The sequence below is a fragment of the Neomonachus schauinslandi genome, chromosome 1 (genome assembly GCF_002201575.2).
Source record: "Neomonachus schauinslandi chromosome 1, ASM220157v2, whole genome shotgun sequence".
Classification (NCBI taxonomy): domain Eukaryota; kingdom Metazoa; phylum Chordata; class Mammalia; order Carnivora; family Phocidae; genus Neomonachus; species Neomonachus schauinslandi.
The window spans coordinates 47607520-47623908 of record NC_058403.1 but is presented as its reverse complement, the minus strand read 5'-3'; the positions used below and the strand labels follow the sequence as shown (position 1 = coordinate 47623908).

Genomic DNA, 16389 nt, shown 5'->3' with positions numbered 1-16389 from the left:
CAGGCACCCCCGATCTGCTAATTTTTTTGTTGAGTGTTTTTGTCTATGCTTACCAGAGATGTTGGTCGTTAGGTTTTTTTCTTCTTTTACTGCCATTATATGGGTTCAGTTTCAGTGCAACGCTTACATTATAGGATGGGAATTCTAGTTAATGGAATAGAGAGTATAGAATTCATTTTCTTAAATGTCTGATTTGCTAGGAAAACTCTCAGGGCCTTTAGAGGCTAGGAGTTAGTGGAAGGGAGGGTGGCAGCAGTGTTTATAAAAGGGAGCAGAAAGGATTTGTGTGACCCAGCTGTTCTATATCTTGACTTTGGTTGTGGTCACACAGATGTGCACATATGATAAAATAGCACTAAACTAAAAATGCACTCATACCAAATGTGTGCATATAAAACAGGTGAAATCTTAATAAGGTCATGAATTGTCTCATTGTTAATTACCTGGTTATATATTTTTCTGTAGTCATGTAGGGTGTTTGAGGAAAACATTGGGGAAAAGTGGTTGAAGAGTATGCAGGATTCCCCAGACCTTCCCCCATAATTCATCTAGTGGCTCAATAGATACTGGCTAGCAAATAATTTCAGCTTATGTTTTTGGTAAGTGTTTTCATTGTTGGCATTACATGTTACTTACTTTGGAAACTGGATGAAGAACCAATAGAGTTGAAATTCTGATACAAAGTTAAATGCAGACCAATAATCTCAATTGGTTGGAAAGTCATCATGCATTTTTATTACAGTAAGCTGTGACAGGGGTGAGTAGTTGTGAACAAAGTCAGCATTTTCCTCAAGATACAGCTTTGGTTCCTTTTTAGTATCTAAGGAAGCACTCAGTTGAGATTGTGAACCCCACACCACTTAGAATGCATGTAGAGTTGATTTTGTCCAAGAAAAATTTTAGTAGTTACTGTGGACTGTTTTATTTTAATTAGCATAGTATTTATTTTGTCCTTGCCAGAATGAGAGGGATAAAATGATGTAACTGAATGCTTTAATCCTGTCTGTAAACAAAGTCTTTTTTTCTTCTTCTTTTTTTTTTTTTAAAGATTTTATTTATCTATTTGAGACTGAGAGAATGAGAGAGAGAGAGAGAGAGCACATGAGAGGGGGGAGGGGCAGAGGCAGAAGCAGGCTCCCCGCCAAGCAGGGAGCCCGACGTGGGACTCGATCCAGGGACTCCAGGATCATGACCTGAGCCGAAGGCAGTCGCTTAACCAACTGAGCCACCCAGGCGCCCAGTCTTTTTTTCTTCTTAAAAGCCTTTTTCATATTTAAGATAAAATTATTCATGCTAACTTTCTACTTGCTAACTAACTAGCTACATGCTTTCTACTTGCTAACTAACTAGCTACATGCTAACTAAATCAATCTCTTCTACAATACCATTATAAGTTTTGCATATCTCTATTATTGATAACAATTCTCACAATGAATTATATTATCTATTTACATCCAACTGCAACCAGGACTGGAAATGATTTGGCTTAAGGGTTAACTTTCTACTAACATTCAAACTTAACTTTCCTATTTGTGGTCAGGTAGCTTTCAGATTATGTATGTGGATAAATTCCCATTCCTAATCAGTTTATAGGAGAATTCTTTGTTACCTGATTTTTATTTTTCAGAGATAGCATATAATAGGTTCATAGACTAAAAGAAAAACAAATCATAACTGTGAAAAATACAAATTATTAACCCAGCCTACAATTCTTAACTAATTTTTAAAGAGAAAATATGTAAATATTTTAATGTGATATTAACTATAAGAAACAAGTGATCAAAGTCTAAGTGAATTTTATTTTAATTTGATAACATCTCTGGATATACTTCAGGTTACCCTTGGATATGGTAGGATTCAAGAATTTAGAGTTAATGCCATTTTAATCAATCTCCCTCCTATTAAAGTTATCTCCAGTTTGTCTCCATGAGTTCATCTTATTTTTGTAATAGTTTAAAACTCTCATTCTTTTGGGTGCCTGGGTCACTCAGTCAGTTAAGCGTCTGCCTTTGGCTGGGGTCATGATCCCAGGGTCCTGGGATCGATGGGAGCCCTGTATCGGGGCTTCCTTCTCGGCAGGGAGTCTGCTTCTCCCTCTCCCTCTCCCTCTGCTCCTTCCCCTGCTCATGCTCTCTCTCTCTTGCTCTTTCTCTCTCAAGTAAATAAATAAAATCTTAAAACCCCAAAAAGCTCTCATTCTTTTTTGCCCCCTCTTTGGTGGGAATAATGTTGTTTTCTCTGTATAGAATCTGAGGCTCAAAGACTAGTACTTTCATCATTTTGCACATATAGGCAAACCAGATTACAGAATGATTAGTGGGATACAAAAAATTCAATTACATAAAATGCGAAGGTTGCATTTACTGTGAGATTAGTGGAACGATTACAGGGAACTAGTTGGCCAGTAGTTCTGAGAGTTCAACCCTTAAGCCAAATCATTTCCAGTCCTGGTTGCAGTTGGATGTAAATAGATAATATAATTCATTGTGAGAATTGTTATCAATAATAGAGATATGCAAAACTTATAATGGTATTGTAGAAGAGATTGATTTAGTCTGCTAGAGGGTGAGGAAGGTTTCTTGGTGGTACTAGATTAAAGCTTACTGGACAAAGAGAACTAGGCAGGGTAAAGCATATTCTAGTAAGGAAACATGTTGAAGGATGAAACTGCATAGCACTTTCAGGGAATTACAGATAGTTTAGTATGGTCAGAATACAAGATGCATGGGAAACTGACGTGAGAAATGAAAACACAATTATTATTATTATTTTTTTTTTCCTCCTTTAGGTAGTCAGAAACACTTAAGAATTTAAGCAGGAGAGGGGCGCCTGGGTGGCTCAGTCGTTAAGTGTCTGCCTTTGGCTCAGGTCATGATCTCAGGGTCCTGGGATCGAGCCCCGCATCAGGCTTCCTGCTCCGCGGGAAGCCTGCTTCTCCCTCTCCCACTCCCCCTGCTTGTGTTCCCTCTCTTGCTGTGTCTCTCTATGTCAAATGAATAAATAAAATCTTTAAAAAAATAAAAAAACAAAAAAAAATTTAAGCAGGAGAGTGACATCAGATTTGCATTTTTGAAAGATTTAACTTTCATGATGGAGCAGATGCTAGATTAGAGGGGTTAGAGACCATTGGCAGGGACTCCCATTAGGATAACATTGTAAGAGTCCAGGTCAGAAGTAAGAAGAGGCAGACAGTGGTAAGAAGAGGTAAGACAGAGATAGTGAAAATGGAGAGAAGATGTAGTTTTAATCTTGTTATTTTGATAGATGTACATTTTGTAGTGAAATGGGAGTGACAAATGTGTTTAAAGTTGATGTCTTGATGGGGGGATTTCTGAGAATTTGTATAATTTAGAATTAAAGCATTGGAAGGAACATAGGCTTTTATGGGAGATAGGCTTGGGTTCATTGGTCAAACTTCACTTTCCTCTGATAAAATGTGTTTTATACCAGGCAGGGCTTTGGTGATAATGAGATAACATAATTTCTAGAGAATTAAAAAGGATGTTTATCGAGGGCTGTCATGTTCTTGTTTTTCATTACTTAAATTTTTTTTATCTTTTAAAATTTTATTTTAAATTGTGGTTAAATATACATAACATAAAATTTATCATTTTAACCCATTTTAAGGGTGCAATTCACTGGCATGAAGTACATTCACATTGTTGTGCAACCATTACCACCATCTATCTCCAGAACTCTTTATATCTTGAAAACCTGAAACACTCTACCCATTAAACAATACTTCTCCATTTCCCCCTCTCCCAGCCCCAGGCAACCACCATTCTACTTTCTATCTTTATGAATTTGACTACTTTAGATACTTCGTATAACTTGAATCATATAGTATTTGTCTTTTTGTTACTGATAAGTCACTTAGCATAATGTCATTGTGTTGGGAAGAACCGAGTCTTCCTCCTTTGTTTCTCATTTACTCTCACACTACTATCATATTTACAGTACTTTTGACACCAGATGTGTATGGGTTTTCCCCTACCAAGCAGTGCTCTGTGACACCAGCTGTGTAGTCTACAATTTAATTCAATTCTGACACTACTTGGAAATAGTGTCAGACCCCACAAGTGAAGGGCTCAGTCCTGTACGAGTCCTCCCATCCCACTTCAGATGCCAGTCACAAGTCCCGCTGTCACCTGTGCTTGTGATCGAGTGGCTATAAATCTGAGGTTCCCAGAGCTACCCCATCAGGTTCGATTAATTAATTTATGCTAGAGCTGCTAAGAGAACTCAGGAAAATACTTAAATTTATCAGTTTATTGAAGGATACGATAAAGGATACCACTGAACAGCTAGATGAAGAGATACATAGGGCGAGGTCTGGGAGGGTCTCCAGTGCAGGAGCCTCTGTCCTTGTGGAGTTCCCATGTGTAGTATGTAGATGTGTTCACCACCCCGAGAGCTCTCTGAACCCCATACTGTTGGGATTTTTATGGAAGTTTCCACATGTAGGTATAACTTATTCAGTCTGTTTTCAGCTCTTTTCCCCCTCTCTAGAGAATGGAGGGTGGGACTAAAAATTCCAAGCTTCTAATTATGGCTTAGTCTTTCTGGTGACCAGTGCTCATCCAGGAGCCTTCCAGGAGCCCATCCAGAGTCACCTCATTAGTACAAAAGACACTCCCATCACCCAGGAAATGACAAGGGTTTCAGGAGCCCTTTGTTAGGAATGGGGATCAAAGATCAAATATTGTAACAAAAGATGCTCTTATCAATCCAGGAAATTACAAGGGTTTTAGGAGCTCTGTGCCAGGAACTGGGGGCAGAGACCAAGATATATATTTTTTGTTCTCCCACAGTCATCAGGGATCATCCATGTTGTGGCATATGTCAAAATTAACTTTTTAAGACTGAATGATATTTCATTGTATATACCACATTTTGTTTATTTTCTTTTATTGATGGGACACTGGAATTACTTCTACCTTTTAGCTTTTGTGAACATGCTGCTATAAACACAGGTATACAGATCTCTTTAAGGAAAACAGTGTTTTAAACTTATTACATATATAGTCATCTTACATCCTTGTGAGAGAGCTACTATTATGTCCATTTTAATGATAAGGAAACTAATGCAGAGAAGATAATAATTTACTTGTCTAGATTCATACTGTTTTGTGTTAAATAATTTTAACTTTTGTGTTTAGTCAGATTAAATCTAAACCCTGTTAGTAAGATGTCTGACTTTCCTAAAATTTTCCATGTAGCAATTCATAGGGACAAGTTGTAATCCCTTCCAATTGTTATAAATGCAGTTACTTCAAAATCACAGACCCTGTTTAACGTGGTATATAATGATTTTTTTTTCCTTTAGTCTTACAAAAATTGTATGACTATGTAAGCTTTGGAGTCTCAAACTGTTGATTTCCTAACTAAAGTTACCTCGACATTTTAAAATATCTTCCTTCTGTTTTTTTGGTGGGCTTATATTTCTGCACTAGCAAAAGAGCGAGGTGGTTTTGTAGTTGCACTTTTTTTCTTCTGTGACCTATGAATTTGGCTGTTTATCTTGAATTTCTAAATAAAAACAAATTTAAGTGCCTTTTAATTGTCATATTGTTATATTTAGTATTAAATTCCATTTTTCCCCCCCCCCAGTGGAAAAGAAGCCTGAGAAATAAGGTCCTCTCTCTAGACCATAAAAGTAGGAAAAGTATCCGTGGACGTCCTGTCACTTCTAAAACATCACCAGAAAGGTAAGATATATGTGTGTGTGACATAGGATGGGCTTATACTATTTATAAATAGTGTGATCATGGGTGATTCATCTAGCCTCTTTGGGTCTTAGTTACCATACTTTTGAAATACAAAGACTGAATTCAAGATTCAATTCTAAGGTTCCTTCCAAGCTTGAACTTTTTGTGATTCTAAGTCATTTTAACTCCCCCCCCCCCTTTTTTATGCATTTGAAACATCTTGATAATCTTTAGCTGGTAAAACAAGAGTTACATATAGACTGATTATAATGCTTGATTCATCATTTGTGGTCTGCAGTAAGAAGGATGCTCAATTTAGCAACTGTGGGCCTAGTCATAATATTAGTGAATTATGGTTATACTAGAATTAAATATATGGAGGATTGAAATTACAATTATCGGAAAAAATTTAGAGCATTTCAGGATTGGACATCCATAAATGACTAAAAAGTTGTTATTGTACAAAAGGGCATTGAATTTTCTTTTTTTGAATAGTGAATGAATGAAAAAATGAGTAACAAAGTAAAAATTACGGTTACTGGGAGATCACATGAATTAGAAGACTAATTGGAGTTCTTAAATTTATGCCAGAGCACTTTATAAGGTACTTAGTCTTATTCTCCCTTTTCAAGTAAATTGTCTGTAGGAAATGAAAAACATACTGATGATTCCATATCATTACCAATATTTAGTTCTCTCCCTCCCTCTCTCCCTTCCTTCCTTCCATAGATGTCCCTGTGGGTGTGAAATGGTGCCTCATTGTGGTTTTGATAGCATTTTCTAATAACATTATCTTTTTATGTGGTTGTTGGTCATTTTTATATCTTCTTTGGAGAATAGTCTATTTAGATCCTTTGCCATTTTAAAATTGTGTTGGTTCTGTTTTTGTTGAGTTGTAAGAATTCTTTTTATATTCTATATACAAGTCTATATCAGATATGTGATTTGCAAATATTTTCTCCCATTCATCGTTTCACTTTCTTGATGTTGTTGTTGTCTTTTGAAGCACAGAAGTTTTTTCATTTTGATGAAGTACGATTTATCTATTTTTCTTTTGTTGCTGTGCTTTTGTTGTCCTAAGAAACTGTTGCCTAATCTGACATTACAGTGATTTATCTTGAGTTTTCTTCTAAGAGTTTTAAGATTCTAACTATTAGATTTAGGTCTTTTATCCATTTAGAGTTAATTTTTGGATATGATATGAGATAGGCATCCAAATTTATATTTTTGTGAATATGCAGTTGTCCCAGCACCATTGGTTGAAAAGGTATCAATTTTTTTGGGTACTTTTGTTGAAAATCAATTGACTATAAATATAAAGGTTTATTGCTGGATTTGGAATTATATTTCATTGAGCTATATGTCTGTCCTTACGCTAGTACCACTGTGTCTTGATTACTACAGCTTGGCATTAAGTTTTGAAATTGGGCAGTGAGAGTCTTCCAACTTTATTATTTTTTTGAGATTATTTTGGTTGTTCTGGGTTCCTTGCATTTTCAGTTGAATTTTAGAATCAGTTTGTCAATTTTAATAAAAAAAGCCAACAAGGATTTTGACAGAGGATGTGTTGAATCTATAGACTAATTTGGGGATTTTGGCCATCTTAATATTTAAAAGTCCTCTGATTCATGGGCATGAGATATCTTTCCATTTATTTAGATCCTTTTTAATTTCTTTCAGCAGTGTTTGGTAATTTATTTTCTTCTTTTTGATGCTACTGTGACTGGAATTGTTTTCTTAATTTTATTTTCAGACTGTTCATTGTTAGTGTATGGGAACTGATTTATATATGTTGACATAATATGCTGTGACCTTGTTTAAGTCTTACTAGTTATAGAAGTTTTTAGTAGATTTCTTGGAGTTTTGTTCACAAAGACAGTTTTACTTCTTTCTTTCCAACTGGATGCCTTTAATTTTCTCTCTTTGCTTTATTGTCCTGTCTAGAACATCTAGTACAATGTGGAATAGAAGTGAGAATGGACATATTTGTTTTTTCCCCACTCTCAGAGGGAAAGCAGTCAGTATTTTACCATTAAGTATCATGTTAGCTAGGTTTTTCATAGATGCTTTGCTATGGTTTGAATGTTTGTGTCCCCTCAAAATGTTTATGTTGAAATTCTAATGCCCAGTGTGATGGCATTTGGAGGTGGGTTCCCTTAGGAGGTTGTTTAAGTCATGAGGGCGGAGCCCTCACGAATGGGATTATTGCTTAAATAAGAGACCTCACGGAGCTTCTTAGTTTCTTCCACCCTGTGTGGACACAATGAGAAGTTGGCAGTCTGCAATCTAGAAGAGGGCCTTCACCAGAGCCTGACATGCTGGCTCTTACCCTGATCTTAGACTTAGCAGTCTCCAGAACCATGAGAAATGAATGTTGTTTGTAAGCCACCCATTTTATGGTATTTTGTTATAGTAACTCAGATAGACTAAGACATATCCTTTTTCATGATAAGGAAGTTCCTTTTTTTTTTTTTTTAAGATTTTATTTATTTATTTGACAGAGAGAGACAGCAAGAGAGGGAACACAAACAGGGGGAGTGGGAGAGTGAGAAGCAGGCTTCCCACTGAGCAGAGAACCCGATGCGGGGCTCGATCCCAGGACTCTGGGATCATGACCTGAGCCGAAGGCAGGATGCTTAAGGACTGAGCCACCCAGGTGCCACAGGAAGTTCCTTTCTATTCCTAATTTGTTGGAGGTTTTTTATCATGAATCTGTGTTGGATTTTGTCAAATCCCTTTTCTGCATTCATATTATGTAATTTGTATCCTTTATTAATATAATATATTACATAACTTGATTTTTAAATCTTAAACCAACTTTGATTCCTGGGATAAATCCCACTTGATCCTGATTTATGATCCCATTTATATGTTGCTGGATTCAGTTTGCTAGGATTTTGTTGAGTATATTTACATTTGCATTAAGAAGAGAAATTCGTCTGCTGTTTTCTTAGGTTGTCTTCGTCTGGCTTTGGAGTCAGGTTAATATTGGCCTTGAAGAATAAGTTGAAAAATGTTCTCTCTTCCTTTGTTTTTCGGGAAGAATTTTTGGAAGGTCAATATTAATTTTTCTTTAAATATTTTTGTTTTTAAGATTTTTTTTTAATTTAAATTTTAAAAAATATTTATTTGTCAGAGAGAGAGAGAGAGAGAGAGAGCACGCACAAGCAGGCAGAGTGGCAGGCAGAGGGAGAAGCAGGCTCCCTGCCGAGCAAGGTGCCTGATGGGGGACTCAATTCCAGGATCCCAGGATGATGACCTGAGCTGAAGGCATATGCTCAACTGACTGAGCCATCCAGGCATCCCTAAGATTGTATTTTTATGTATTCTCTGCACCCAACATGGGACTTGAACTCACAGCCCTGAGATCAGTAGTCACATGCTCTACTGTCTGAGCCAGCCAGGTGCCCTAGTTTTTCTTTGAATGTTTGATGAAATGCACCAGTAAGCCATCTGGTCATTAGCATTTTGCATGTGTGTGTGGGTCTGAAGTTTTCATATTACAAATGTAAATTTTTATTTGTTATAGCTCTGTTCAGATTTCCTATTTTTTTTATGAGTCAGTTTTGCTAGCTTTTGCCTTTCTAGGAATTTGTTCATTTTATAAGTTATCTAATTTGTTTGCATATGTTTGTTCAAAATATTCTCTCATAATCTTTTTAATTACTGTAATATTGTTAGTGATCTCTTTTTCATTCCTGATTTACTAATTTGCATCTTCTCTCTCTTTTTCTGTTCAGTCTCCCTAAAGATTTGTTAATTTTGTTGATCTTTTCAAAGAACCAACTTTTGATTTCATCAGTTCTCCCTATTGGTTTTCTATTTATTTCATTTATTTCCACTATAATCTTTTCTTCCTTGTTCTTGTTTTGGAAATAGTTTGTGCTTCTTTTTCTAAATCTTAAGGTGTATAGTAAGGTTATTGATTTGAGATCTGTCTTGTTTTCTACCATAAACATTTATAGTTTTAAATTTCCCCTGAGCTATATTAGCTACATCTCATAATTTTGGTATATTGTGATATTCTTTTCATTAATCTCAAAAATATTTTCTGATTGGTAAGATTTTTTTGACCCATTCGTTATGAAAGTGTGTATAATTTAATTTCTGCATATTTTTAAATTTCAAAGATTTTCTTCTATTAATTTTTTATTGAGATATAATTGACATAACATTATATCATTTTCAGGTATAGAATGTAATGATTTAGTATTTGTATATATTGAGAAATGATCACCACAGTAAGTCTGGTTGGTCCATCACTATGCATAGTTACACATTTTTTTTTCTTGTGATGAGAACTTTTAAGATTTACTCTCACTCTCTTAGCCATTTTCAAATACGCAGTATGGTGTTATTAACTATAGTCACCGTGCTGTATAGTAGTTCCCATGACTGAGTTATCTGTTGTTAATTTTTAATTGAATTTCACTGTGGTCTGACAACATTTTGTATGATTTCCTTTCTTGTAAATTTTTTAGAAAAGATTTTATTTATTTATTTGAGTAAGAGAGAAAGGGAGAGAGAGAGAGTATGAGCAGGGGGAGGGGCAGAGTGAGAAGCAGACTCCATGCTGAGCAGGGAGCTTCACATGGAACTCAATCCCAGGACCCTGGGATTGTGACCTGAGCCGAAGGCAGATGCTTACCCAACTGAGCTGCAATATGGTAATTCTGTTTTTTATTTTTGAGGATCACTATACTTTTTTTTTATAGCAGCTGCACCGTTTTACATTGCCACTAGTAGTATGTAAGGGTTCCACTTTCTCTGCATTTTCATCAACACTTTTTTTTTTCATAATAGCCATCCTAAGGGGTGTGAAGTAATAGGTGGTTTTGTTTTTGATTTGTGTTTCCCTAATAATTAGTGATGTTAAATACCTTTTAATGTGCTTATTGGCCATTTGTATATCTTCTTTGGAAAAATGTTTATTGCAGTTTTTTTTTTTTTTAAGATTTTATTTATTTATTTAACAGAGAGAGACACAGCGAGAGAGGGAACACAAGCAAGGGGAGTAGGAGAGGGAGAAGCAGGCTTTCCCGCAGAGCAGGGAGCCCGATGTGGGGCTCAATTCCAGGACCCTGGGATCATGACCTGAGCCGAAGGCAGACACTTAACGACTGAGCCACCCAGGCGCCCCTGTTTATTCCAGTTTTTTGCTCACTTTTTTTTTTAAAGATCTTATTTATTTATTTATTTATTTATTTATTTATTTATTTATTTGACAGAGAGAGACACAGCGAGAGAGGGAACACAAGCGGGGGCAGTGGGAGAGGGAGAAGCAGGCTCCCCACAGAGCAGGGAGCCTGACGCGGGGCTCAATCCCAGGACCCTGGGATCATGACCTGAGCCAAAGGCAGACGCTTAACAACTGAGCCACCCAGGCGCCCCTCTTATTTATTTATTTGACAGAGAGAGACACAGCGAGAGTGGGAACACAAGCATGGGGAGTGGAAGAGGGAGAAGCAGGCTTCCTGCGAGCAGGGAGCCCGATGTGGGGTTCGATTGCAGGACCCTGGGATCATGACCTGAGCCGAAGGCAGACTCTTAACTACTGAGCCACCCAGCCACCCCTTTTGCCCACTTTTGAATTGGGCAGGTTTTTTGTTGTTGTTGAGTTTTAGTTGTCTATATATTCAGAATATTAATCCCTTATCAGATACATGACTTGCAAATATTTTATCCCATTTTGTGGATTGCCTTTCTACTCTGTTATTAGTATCTTGAGATGTTTAAATCCTTTAATCTTCGTAAAGTAGTTTGTTTAGTTGTTTCCTGTGCTTTTGATGTTATATCCAAGAAATCAATGCCAAGTTCAGTGTCATGGTCATGAGGTCATGAAGATTTTCCCGTATGTTTTCTTATATAAAGTTTATAATTTTAGGGGCGCCTGGGTGGCTCAGTCGTTAAGCGTCTGCCTTCGGCTCAGGTCGTGGTCCCGGGGTCCTGGGATCGAGTCCCACATCGGGCTCCCTGCTCCGCGGGAAGCCTGTTTCTCCCTCTCCCACTCCCCCTGCTTGTGTTCCTGCTCTCGCTATCTCTCTCTCTGTCAAATAAATAAATAAAAATCTTTGGGAAAAAAAAAAGTTTATAATTTTAGCTCTTGCATTTAGTTCTTTGATCCATTTTGAGTTAATGTTTGTATATGTTGAGTCGAAGTCCAATTTCATTCTTTGGCATGTGGTTATCCAGTTTTCCCAGCACCATTCTTGAAAATGCTGTCCTTTCCCCCATTGAATGGTCTTGGCACTCTTGCTAAAAAACATTTACTATATAGGGGTGCCTGTATGGCTCAGTCAGTTAAGCATCTGAGTCTTGATCTCATCTCAGGTCTTGATCTCAGGGTTGTGAGTTCAGGCCCCACATTGGGCTCCATGCTGCGTGTGGAGCCTACTTAAAAAAAAGATTAAAATAATTTACTATGTAAGAATTTACTTTCTCTGTTCTGTTCTGTTGATCTGTGTGTTTCATATGCCAATACCACACTGTTTTGATTACTGTAACTCTATAGTGAGTTTTGAAATAAAGAAGTGTGAGTCCTCCAGTTTTGTTCTTCTTTTTCAAGATTGTTTTGGCCATTGAGAGTCCCTAAAGTTCCATATGAGTTTTGGGATAGGTTTTTTTATTTTTGGAAAAAACATGATTTTGATACAGTTGCATTAAATCTATAGATTGCTTTGAGTAGTATTGACATCTTAACATTTAGCCTTCCAATTCATGAACATGGGATGTGATTACATTATTCATGTCTTTAATTTCTTCTAGCCGTGTTTTGTAGTTTTCATTTTATGTGTCTTTTGCCTCTTTGGTTAAGTTAATTCCTTAAGTGTTTTCTTCTTTTTGATGCTATTATAAATAGAATTGTTTTCATAATTTCCTTTCAGATTTTTCATTGTTAAATGTATATGCAGCTGATTTTTGTGTTGAGTTTGTATCCCGCCACCTTGTTCAGTTCATTTGTGTAACAGTCTTTTTGTGGAATCCTTAGGGTTTTCTATGTATAAGATGATACCGTTTCTGAATAGAGGTCTTTTTACTTATTCTTTTTCAGTTTTGATGCCTTTTTTCTTTCTTTTTTTGGTCTCATTGGCTATGTACTGTGTTGAGGAGAAATGGCAAAAATGGGCATCCTTTTCTTGTTCCTGATCTTACAGGAAAAGATTTTAGTCTTTTACCAGTAAGTATGATGTTTGCTTGGGTTTTTCATGTATAGCTTTTATGATGTTGAAGTAGTTTCTTTCCATCCCTGGTTGAGTGTTTTTGTCATAAAAAAGATATTGATATAAGATATCTCATAAAAAGATATTGAGCTTTGCCAAAATTTTTTTGTGTCAGTTGGGATAATCACTTATCTTTTTTCTATTCATTCTGTTACTGTGGTCTTTATATTGACCGATTTTTGTATGTTGAACCATTCTTGCATTACAGGAATAAATCCCACTTGGTCATGATGTATAATGTTTTTAATTTGCTACCGAATTTGGTTTGTTAATATTTTGTTGAGGGTTTTAAAATCAATGTTCTAAAGGATAATGGTCTTTAGTTTTCTTTCCTTGTGGTGTCTTTGTCTGGCTTCAGTATCAGGGTAATGCTGGCCTCATAGAATAAGTTAGAAATTGTTCTTTTTGCTTCCATTTTTGGAAAAGTTTGAGAATGATTGCTGTTATTCATAAAATTTTGGAATTCACCAGTGAAACCATCAGGACCAGGACTTTTCTTTGTTGGGAGGTTTTTGATTACTGATTCAATCCTCTTACTAATTTTAGGTCAAGTCAGATTTTCTGTTTCTTTGTGAGTCAGTCTAGGTTTTTTATTTTTAGGAATTTGTCTGTTTCATCTAGATGATCCAGTTGGTTGACATACAGTTCATAGTACTCAATAATAATCCTTTTTATTTTTGTGGCATCATTAGTAATGTCCCCACTTTAATTTTTGATTTTGATAAATTTGCATCTTCTCTCTTTTTTCCTTCACTTATCTAACTAAAATTTGCCATGTTTACTAATTTTTTTTTTAAAGAACCAACTTCTGGTTTCATTAATCTTCTCTATTTTTCTATTCTATATGTCATTTGCTTGGCTTTTTATTATTTCTTTTTCTGTTAGCTTTGATTTTAATTTTTTCTTCTAGTTTCTACAATTGTAAAGTTAAGTTGTTGATTTGAGGTCTTTATTTTTTATAAGGTAAGCATTTATAGCTAAAAAATACCTCTTAGAACTAAGTGCTTTTGTTGTATTTTGCAATTTTTAAAAAAGATTTTATTTATTTATTTGACACAGAGAGGGAGTGAGAGAGCAGAAGCAGGGGGAGTGGCAGAAGGAGAGGCAGGCTCCCCGCTGAGCAGGGAGCCAGATGTGGGGCTTGATCCCAGGGCCCTGGGATCATGACCTGAGCCAAAGGCAGATGCTTAAACAACTGAGCCACCCAGGCGCCCCTGGTTTGCAAATTTTTGTATGTTGTTTTTGCTTTCATTCATTTCTTAAGTATTTTCTAATTTCTGTTGTGATTTCTCCTTTGAACCATTGGTTATTTAAGAGTGTGTTGTTTAATTTCCACAAATTTGTTGAGTTTTCCAGTTTACCTTCTTTTAGTATTCTAACTTCATTCCATTTTGGTCAGAGAAGATACTTTGTGTGATAGCTATCTTTCTAAATCTGTTGAGACTTAATTTGTTCCCCAGAATATAGTCTATCTTGAAGAATGTTCTATGTACATTTGAGAAGAATGTGTATTCTCTGTTATTAGGTGGATTGTTTTGTGTATGTCTGTTAGATCCAGTAGGTTTATTGTGTCTTTTAAGTGCTCTAATTTGTTATCTTCTGTCAGATTGTTCTATCCAGTATTGAGAGTGGGGCATCGAAGTCTCCCAACTATTATTGTAGAACTGTCTATTTTTGTCTTCTGTTAATTTATGCTTTATATATTTTGATGATTTATTATTAGGTGTGTAAATGCTTATAATGGTTATATCTTCTAGCTGTATTATACCTTGTATTAATACATAATTACTTTCTTGTCTCTTGTAATCTTTTTTGATTTAAAGTATATTTGTAATCTTTTTTGATTTAAAGTATATTTTGTCTGATATTAAAATAGTCATGCTCTCTTTTGGTAGTATTTGCATGGAATATCTTTTTCCATCCTTTCACTTTTAACCTATTTATGTCTTTGGATCTAATGTGACTCTGGTGTAAACAGTAAAAGTTGAATCATTTTTTTTTTTTTAATTCATTCTGCCACTCTATCTTTGGATTGGGGAGTTTAATCCATTTACATTTAAAGTAAGTGTTGATAAGGAGTGACTTATTTGTCATTTTGCTATTTGTTTTCCATGTCTATAGCTTTTGTTTTGTCCCAACTTCCCAGCATTTTTCTCTTTTGTTGTTGTTGTTGTTTTTTTTTTAATAGTGAGATGCTTAAATTCCCTTTTCAATTCCTCTTGTATAGCTATTTTCTTTGTGGTTACCACAGGGGTTACATTTAACATTATAAAGTTATAGTATTCTAGTATGAATCTACCTGTTTAACTTGAATAACATGTAAAAACTCTGTTTCTTTACAGTTTTATCTCCATCTCTTTTAATTCTTGATTTCAAAAAATGATATCTTTATATATTTTATGCTCAAAAACATAAACTAATAATTATTTTAAATGCATTTTCCTTTATATTATGTAGAAAACAAAATTTGCAGTTATAAACCAAATTTGGAATAATAGTAGCTTTTAGACTAATTTTTAAAAAAAATATATTAGTCTGTTAAATCATATATAAAACAAAAAGTGGAGTTTCAAACCAAAGTTACGCAGTTCCTCATGTATTTACTTTTATTGAGATCTTTATTTCCTCATATGGTATTGAGTTACTGTGTAGTTTTTTTGTTTCTCCTTACAGGATTCTCTTGAGCATTTCTTGCAGGGCAGGCCTTATGGTAGCAAACTAGCAGCTTTTGTTTGTTTGGGCATGTCTTAATTTTTCTCTACTCTTGAAGCACAGTTTTACTGAATATAGGATTTTGGCTGATGGATTTTTTTTCTTTTAGAACTTTGAATATATCAGTCCACAGCCTTCTAGCCATCAAAATTTTTGATGAGAAATGTTATTATCTTTTTGAACATTTCTTGTATGTGACAAATCACTTTTTTCTTGCTGCTTTCAAGAGTCTCTGTCTTTCAAGAATTTGATTATACTGTATCTCAGAGTGGCAAACAATAAAACAATAGACAATAAAGTAAATTAAAAATAAAAAAATAATAAAAATTTTATTTATTTGTAAATAAAATCTTCATTGAATTATTTTAAATTGAATATGCTTTTTGACTTTTTTGTATGTCCCTCACTAATACAGTGCCAGGCAGAGATAATATTCTCAGCCATCCCATGGTGTAGATATTGTTTTTCAAGGGCAAGTGATACAACCTCTAAGCCTTAGTTGCTTATATATGAAATTAGAAGGACAGTCATAAGGCATCCTTCCAAGTTTGCTGATTGTTCTGTCTGCTAAAATCTACTTTTGAATCCCTCTAGTAAATATTTCATTTTAATTATTGTACTTTCAGTTCCAGAATTTTTTTGGCTTACTTTTAGGTGTTCAGTCTCTTTGTTGATATTTCCATTTTTGTCCATAAATCACTTTCTTGACATTTCTCACATTTAAAAAAAATTCTTTGATCATCTTCAAG

At 35.2% G+C, this 16389-nt stretch overlaps 1 protein-coding gene across 1 annotated transcript in view; it reads left to right on the top strand.

The window, feature by feature from the left end:
- The window catches only part of SENP7 (SUMO specific peptidase 7), a 140537-nt gene that overhangs the window by 36127 nt on the left and 88021 nt on the right, over nucleotides 1-16389 (top strand). The window contains exon 4 of the mRNA XM_021692359.2: nucleotides 5611-5708. Within this exon, the coding sequence (XP_021548034.2) occupies nucleotides 5611-5708 (98 nt within the window). The remainder of the gene's footprint in view (nucleotides 1-5610; nucleotides 5709-16389) is intronic.